The sequence below is a fragment of the Myotis davidii genome, unplaced genomic scaffold (assembly GCF_000327345.1).
Source record: "Myotis davidii unplaced genomic scaffold, ASM32734v1 scaffold638, whole genome shotgun sequence".
NCBI lineage: Eukaryota > Metazoa > Chordata > Mammalia > Chiroptera > Vespertilionidae > Myotis > Myotis davidii.
Genome location: NW_006289391.1, coordinates 712054 through 720711, shown reverse-complemented (window position 1 = coordinate 720711; position 8658 = coordinate 712054). Strand labels below are relative to the sequence as shown.

Below are 8658 nucleotides of genomic sequence, written 5' to 3'. Positions count from 1 at the left end.
TATAAATTAAATATATATATTAATTTAAATTAATGTCATTCTCTGAAATTTTTAAAAAGTAGCTGATTAAACAGAATCTACAATCCCTTAAGAAACCAAGCCTAGCCAGTTTGACTCAGCGGACCGAGTGTCAGCCTGTGGACTGAAGGGATGCAGGTTCGATTCTGGTCAAGGACATGTGCCTTGGTTGCAGGCTCAATCCCTGTCCTTGGTCAGGGTGTGTACGGGAGGCAACCGATCGATGTGTGACTCTCATAACGATGTTTCTCTCTATCTGTCTCTCCCCCTGTCTTTCACTCTCACTAAAAAAATCACTAGAAAATATCCTCGGGTGAACAGTTAAAAGCAAACAAAAAATGAAACCAAGTCTCTCCCATTGGAAATGACGGGAGTTCTCTAAGAAGCAAGTCACACAAACCCCTTTTCTTTTTTTGGCAGCATTACCCCACACCAAGAAATTCAAGTTCTATCTCGAGACCATTAAGGCATGTAATCTAGTTCCTCATGACAATAAAATGAAATGCGGACCTGATAATAAACTAATAAACAATTCATGGGTCTATGTTTCATGGCACGATTTGGGATTATCCTGACCAACATTTACCAACAACTGGGTAAAGATGCAGAGGCCTGGCATACCAAAGTGAGGAATGTAGCTAAAATGCTAAAAGGTACAGTTAAGATGAAAATGAACTTGACAGACTGAAATGGAGTCCTGAAATTAATAAATAATTTGGTAAAGACAAATAAGAAAGTAATTTTTAAACAGTGCCTCAAGTACAAGACAAGACTGCTTTGATGGGGAGAATTCCTAGGGAAAAGACCTGGGTGCTTCGGGTGACTGGAAGGTGAGCACACTATGAAATGGGTAAGACAGAAATCATGGTGTGGCCCTGCCATACTCTGCATGAACCCAACAATATCTGAATCTACACCTCACCCTATAAAGGACATTTGGAGATTGAAAAGAGCGTAGAAGAGAGAGGCTAGAAAGTCAAGTCACATAAACGAAGTGTAGGAAATGGGCTTACTGCTCATTCACCTGAAGGGTTATTATGGGAATGAGGAAAGAACATAATGTTGTTCTCAGGGTCACACAATAACTAACAGACAGAAATTATTAGAAAGCAATTTCTGTTCAACACGAGGAACGTGTATTAACATGTATCCAAAAATTGACTGTTTCATAAATGGTTCTTCTGCCGTCACTAGGAAATGTTCAAGCAGAAGCCAGAAGACCATTGGGAACGTTGCCAAAAGGCCTGCAGGAGGTGACTTTTGATGACCTCTAAGGTTCCTTCCAACCACAAAGGGTTTGATCTTGGAGATAAGGAAACGAAAGCTGCTCGACCCTGAGTCGCTAAAAGTAAGTAGCAAGTCATGCTTGATGCAGAATGATCAGTGCAGCACATCCCACACTCTACCTGAGAGCTGGCAGAGAGCTGAGGGACACCGGCTTCAGCCTGACCAGCCTTCAGATCCCAGCCTTGCTGCTTACCTAGCTGTGGGACCACAGGCAAGGTTCTCGGCCTCTCAGCACCTTGGTTTCCCCACCAGTCAAACAGAAATGGTAATTCCCTTCCCTGTACAGGGCTGAGTGGCATATAGTAAGCATTTACCAAACGGATCTTTATTGCCATTGGTATTAAGAAGCAATAACTTGACACCTAATGTGGCTGCAGGAGTCAAGATGTTTATTCCAATGTTCCCATTCTCCCAAGAGGCTAGGCCACTTAGAAGACTGCTGGGAAGATGGAAAATGCCAGATAATGAAAATAACAACTAACATTTATCGGGGACTTACTATGTACCAGGCATAAGAACTGTAACATTATGCTAGAGCAGCGGTTCTCAACCTGTGCGTCACGACCCCTTTGGGGGTTGAACGACCCTCTCACAGGGGTCGCCTAAGACCATCAGAAAACACATACATAATTACATATTGTTTTTGTGATTGATCATATGCTTTAATTATGTTCAATTTGTAAGAATGAAATTGGGGGTCACCACAACATGAGGAACTGTATTAAAGGGTCGTGGCATTAGGAAGGTTGAGAACCACTGTGCTAGAGCCTCCCAACAACCCTATGAAAGCTACTGTTATCTGCCTCTCCCTATGAAGAAACTGAATTTCTTAGAACCTAAGTAACTTCCCCAAGTCACCGAGCTAGAAAGGAACAGGTCAGGATTTAAATATAGGCACCCAGGCTTCAGAACCCATACTCTTTCCTTCAAAAAAAGACAAACTGATTTTAGAAAGAGGAAGGAAAGGAGGGAAAGGGAGGGGGAGAAGGGAGAGGGGAACAGGGAGAGGGGAGAAGGGAGAAGGGAGAAAGAGGGGGAGAGAGAGAGAGAGAGAGAGACCTAGACATGAGAGAGACACATCATCGATTGGTCGCCTCCCACATGAGTCCCCACCAGGGCCAGGGAACCTGTAACCGAGGTACATCCCCTTGACCAGAAATTGAACCTGCAACTCTTCAGTCCCTGGGCCAATGCTGTAACCACGGAACAAAAAGGCCAGGGCCAGAACCCACACTCTTTTTTTTTTTTTTTTTTTTAAATATATTTTATTGAGTTTTTACAGAGAGGAAAGGAGAGAGATAGAGAGTCAGAAACATCGATGAGAGAGAAACATCGACCAGCTGCCTCCTGCACACTCCCCACTGGGGATGTGCCCGCAACCAAGGTACATGCCCTTGACCAGAATCGAACCCGGGACCCTTCAGTCCGCAGGCCGACGCTCTATCCACCGAGCCAAACCGGTTTCGGCCAGAACCCACACTCTTAATCACCATACCAATGGTTCTCAATCTTGACTGTACATTAGAATTACCTAGGGAGATATAAAAATAACTATCACTGGGACCTATACAAACCCCTCGCCTACCTCCCATCCTAATTTAAAATGATCTGGGATAGGCGGCAGGGTTCTCCAGAGTTCAGGAATACTACCCTAGACTATGCTGCCTTCTGGATGAAAAACAGATTAAAATGAGCAACGTGTCCCAGCTCATCCAGGCAGGTCTATTGCTTTTTAGGAATATCTTTAAAACCATAAGATTAGGATTGCTTTTCAAAAAAAAAATTTATTTTTTTTTTGAAATTTAACTCCAGAAATGATCCTATTTGGGTAGGTATCATATTCTCACTTTATAAACAAGGAAATTTGGACCTAAAAAGGTTTAATAACTTGTCCACATTCACCAAGGAACTGAGAAAAAGATTCCAAGAGGGCACCAGCACCAACAGAGGAAAGAAATTTGAGTGGGTGACTAGGGCTTCATGGGGAAAATGACATCTGAACAAAACAAAGCATGGGACAAGGAAGGGCAAAATCAGCAGAACGAAAAGGCATGAACTGCCACGATGAACGCTCACCGGCTAGAGGTAAGCAAGCTGCAGTTATGAGAGGCTTCAGAGCCCTGCTTGGGCCCAGACTGAGCGGGCACATGAATGCCAAGCTGCACAGCTATCCTTAGCCTTCAAAGGACTTTTCCTGAAACAGAAGTCCACTCAGGTAGATGCCTGGACACCCAGCCTGCAAGGGCAGCAAGGCCGTATTTCCAACTTGAACTCATGAGGCAGAAAACAGTGTAAAGCAGGATTCGGAGTTGAGCTCTGCATCCAAGCTACTCTACCCGCTGGGACAGACTGAGGAGATTTGGGTCTGTCTGTCATATCGCATACATGAGGCGACAGAGCAAAGTAGTTAAGAGCAAGGCTTTAGAGTCAGATAAACCTAGGTCGAAATCCTGACTCCACTTTTACGAGCTGCATAACCTCAGGCATTTACTAAACTTCTTTGAGCCTATTTCTACTTCTTTGTAAAACAGGAATAAAACATATATTCCTCATAGGGTTGTTGTGAGAAATGAATAAGAAACGAATATGCAATATGCCAACTAATACAGTGCCGGGTAAGATAGCAAGTTCCCCCCAAATAGTAGTTATTCTTTCGTTCATTCAACACGCTTTTATCAATCAAGCAAGCCTAGAGAAACTCATACAGCAGAGCACAGACCTTTAACATGCAGAGGTCTGCCTATTAAGTCCTTCAGAAATACCCAAATTTGCAAATACAACAGAGGGAGACCTTTTGTACTCATGGATTTATATTAGCGTGGAATAATAAATATGGCTATGAACGCACTAAAAATTTTCCCTTTATTTTATTAATTGCTTCAGAAGACTGGGGCAGATTACTCCTTATAATTCAGGGTGAGTTCCAGGAAGCAAAACACTTACCCTAATAAAACAGAAAAATAAGATAAAATCACAAGCCTGCATCTAAAGAAGTAATGACAGCTTTCCCCCACCAATCCAATATTGTTCTGACTCCCCTTAAAGAGGTCTCACTGTGATATACTTCTAATACATTTATTTCATTTTTTTCCCCTCATCCAAGGGTATTTTTTCCATTAATTTTTAGAGAGAGTAGAAGGGAGAGGGGGAGAGAGAGAGAGAAAAACACCAATGTGAGAGAGACACGTCGACTGGTTGCTGCCTGCATGCCCCAGACCAGGGCCGGGAGCCTGCAACCAAGGTATGTGCCCTTGACCAGAACGGAACCCGGGACCCTGCTGTCTGCAGGCCAACGCTCTAGCCACTGAGCCAAACTGGCTAGGGCTACTTCCAATACAGTTAAAAACAAAGAAAAGTTAAGCTTTCTATGATGAGAGAAGGAATGGGTGAGTCAATAGAAGCACACAGGTTCTAATCTCAGCTCTGCCACTAACTGGGTGACGTTCTTTGAGCCTCCTCTGACAAGACAATCTTTTTTTTCAGCTCTAACATCTGAGACACAGCTAAACAGACCACCTCAAAAATGGAGACTTCCTTTCCTTTGGGAGTATCTGAATGAGGACTGGACATACACGGCGAGGCCAGAAGCACCAGCCATGGTAGGAAAAAGTTACTGTCTGGGAAATGTGGAAAAACTCCCCCAAACACCCAGTACCTTTCTTCATCATGTCTCGGTCCAAGGCTATATTTCTTTGGGCAAGATCTACTTCTGATCGTAAATGAAAGCGCTTGGCTCGCTGTTCTTTCTTTTCAATTGCTTCCTAGAAGGTACAGAAAAAGCCATGTTTCAATGAACGAGAAAAGTCAGATCGCACACACAATCACAAATACAACATAATGCATCAGTGACAACCCTAAAATAAATCAGAAGAAATAAGCAACAATGTACCTTTAATAATTTTTGCAGAGAACTGGATATTCAAAGTCAATGACTGGGAGGGTGTACATTATGCTGCTATAATTTGTAATAATCTCCATGATGATTCAATGCCTAGCACTGTGTCTGAGGCAGAGCAGGAATTCAATGAATATTAGTTGATCCAGTGAGTAATAAGGAATGCTTAATTCTCTGACATTTCATTTATTAGCAGTCATGATTCAAACAAATTACAACTAAATAATCTCAAATCTCAATTTTCCAGGTGCAGAAACTGAAGCACAAAAAAGTTAAAAGGTTTGTTGGAGGAACTTCAGCAGTAAGTGGGGCAGAACTTCTGAGCTCAGTGCTATTTCTAGGAGCCCCCCTCCATCCCCATTTCACTGTCTGTGTGCATGGTAATCACACCTATCACGCTCATCCACATTATGTCTGCATGAGCAGTCCACTCCCTAAGGCTTTTTCCTGGTTTAAAAATAGCTTTGAGGCAAAGAAACTCTCTCTCTTGTAGGCTTATGTCCATGGACTTGCCAGTTTTCATTTTTAAGTGACAAAAAGCATTGACGCTTCACTGAAAAACAAAATAATCAGCTTCATAAGTTTTTTTTTCCAAGAGCTAAAATAAATCCAGATCCAACTGTGAGTTTCTGATAGCTCTTGGGAACCCTTCGCTAATTACATACTGACTTTGCCACACTAATTGAAGGTCTGACTGTATAGAAAGCTTGTGGGGATTGGTAAAGCAACAACACTTCTGTTATTTCCCAACAGTTATGCTAATTTTTTTCCCTGAAATCTTCCCAGTGCAAACAGCTAATCTACCTTTCTTTAGTAACAATTTAAGTACCAATTCTGGGACTACCACCCTTTCCCCCATTATATTTGTTTAATATAATGGCAAACTGTAGGATTAAGAACAGTACAGTCTACTTCTGGTTCAATTACAATAAGAAAACATCTTCACTTTATTTTCTTGTTTGTCTAAAAGATCACTTCTTTCTTTTGGCCTTTAAGCCATCTAAGACAGATTGAGTCCCAAATAAAATATAAAAATGTAAGCATGACATTTTTATTTTTTATTTTATACATCCAATATAGCAACATAGTACTATTATTCAGAATTCAAGATTCTATTCCACTCAATTGCACACATTAAAGTAGAAAGAATGCCTAAACTGGATATCACCAATTAAAGCAACAAATATGCACTATTTATAATAAGGAAAATAATAGGTTTGGCTCTGTGAGGAATTACAGTGAAGTTGGTAATCAGTAACAGCAATCACTAGATAAGATGGTATTCCCAGGTACCGAGAATAATTCAGCTAACTTGGTCTTCAAAGTTTAGATAGCCACACAGTAAGGAAATCCTATTTTTCCGGGTTTTTTTTGTTTGTTTTGTTTTTGTTTTTGTTTTAGAGAGGGAGGAAGGGGAAGAGAGAGAGAGAAAATAACATCGATGTGAGAGAGACACGTCAACTGGTTGCCTCCCGCACGCACCCCAATCAGGGATCAAACCTCACAATCTAAGTATGTGCCCTGATCGGGAACTGAAGCTGCGACCTTGTTGCACAGGATGATGCTCCACCAACTGAGCCACACCAGCCAGGGCAGGAAATCCTATTTTTCTAAGCCTGCAGCCAGTGAGGAATAAAAGACATTTACTAAAAGCCTACTATGTGCCAGGAACTTTTCATGTTTTGTTTCATTAAAGTAAAAATAGTGTATCACTTTTAAAGAATGTATACAGCATAAGAAAACATTTGCAGTGCAGAACTTTTCTTGGATATGACTGAGCACAGGTATAGTGATTTTATCTTAGCATGAACATGAGAAGACACAAATACTACCTGGATGTTTCCAGAATGCACAATGGCATCATTGTGTAATACAAAATTTAAGCTAAATAAATTTTAATCCAGCAACTAAAGAAAACCGGTGGTAAAGAATAATTGCAGTTCCACTAATCCTAGGAACCAAGTTCACCCGCTTATCAAAATGAATAAATAAATCATGGTCTGTCTTACCTTGGAGGTGACATCAATTCCAGTGATGAAACTGCCAGCCTTGTTTTCATACCTTCTGCTTGTGTCCTAACAGGAGGGGAAGAGCAAGAAATGCTGACAGAAACCAACGAAAAATTCATGATGAAAACAGCTGATGCTTTTTGGATAGTCACGCTCTTGAGCAACCCTTCCCCCACTCTGACAACCCCTTGTCCTGAGGAAGCCCATCGCGGTGACTGCAGTAGCAACCACCACTCTAAGGAGAAGCCATTTCCAGATTAGGGCCTGTCCAAGCCTCAAACAATCCCATCTACGGAAGGTATCACGTCAATGGAACTCTACAAGCTTCTGCGAAAAGCATCCAAGATGAGGCGCAGTCCCTCATCTCCCCGACCCAGCCCGGCCCAATCCATCATGCCCGGCCAGGTGGTAAACAGAGCACACGTCTTCACCAAAATGCAGAAAATCCAGACTCGCCCAGACCGACGGAAAACACAGCACCGGGCAACGAAAGGAGGGTGGGATTGGGAAACCCAGGCCTGAAAAGGCAGCTCTGACGTTCACAGGCTACGTGACACTTTACGGTTCCGCTGGCCTCTCTGGGCCGAGGTGTCCTCCATGGCATCTGCCCACCGTCCGACCCTCTTGCTGCTCTCATACTTGTGCCCGTCTCAGAGCCTTCTGCTGACTGTTCCCCCTGCTGGGGACACTTCCTTCCAGGTCTGCATACGGCTGGCTCCGTGTCACTCAGGGTTTGGCTTAACCGTCCCTCTCTCAGAGGACTGCCAGGGCCATCCCACCCCATGCAGCTTCCGGCCCTGCACACCCTCCCTGCCCTCTGCCCTCGCGATGCCATGAACATGTTTTATTCTGGTCAGGGCACTGACCACGACCAGAAATCATGTGCTTACGTGTGTCCCCCAACTGGGACATAAACTTCGGGAGGGCGTTTAATCGTGAGCAAGTGCCCAGGACGGTGCCTGGCACCTGGTGGGGGCTGCCAGGGGTGTGACAGCGAATGAGTTCCGTGATGGCACAGACTTCACAACCACGGTGGCAGGAAAACGATATAATGTGGTCAACGGTACAGGGACACTGTTCATTACTATTCCCGGAGTCACTGTCATTTGCTGTCTAGAGGGACCCACTTTCACCTTTCCCCATCATTTCAGTTTAGAAGCAAGGCTTGCTGACGTGGTAACAAGTCCTTCCTTCGTCCTGGGTGAGCAAGGAGGGCCGGAGAAGGGCCAGGCAGGCCTGGGACCGGCCCCCAGGAGCGGGCAACGGGCCACCAAACACAAGCAAAACGCCGCTCGCCGGGTGCTGAAAGGCGGGCCAGAGCCGCTGCGCATTCGCGGATGTTTTGGTTCCATCAAAGGTCAGGTGTCGGGGCCGCGGTGCGGGGGCCCCAGAGCAGTGGGATTGCGCGGGGGCCAGATGACCCTTGGTCACCACACACACGAGCTCCCC

General features: G+C 44.0%; 1 protein-coding gene across 1 annotated transcript in view; it reads right to left on the bottom strand.

The window, feature by feature from the left end:
* The window catches only part of NCBP3 (nuclear cap binding subunit 3), a 29730-nt gene that overhangs the window by 17832 nt on the left and 3240 nt on the right, over window positions 1-8658 (bottom strand). The window contains exons 3-4 of the mRNA XM_015562438.1: window positions 7210-7275; window positions 4961-5066 (exon numbers count right to left, since the gene is read on the bottom strand). Of these exons, the coding sequence (XP_015417924.1) occupies window positions 4961-5066; window positions 7210-7275 (172 nt within the window). The remainder of the gene's footprint in view (window positions 1-4960; window positions 5067-7209; window positions 7276-8658) is intronic.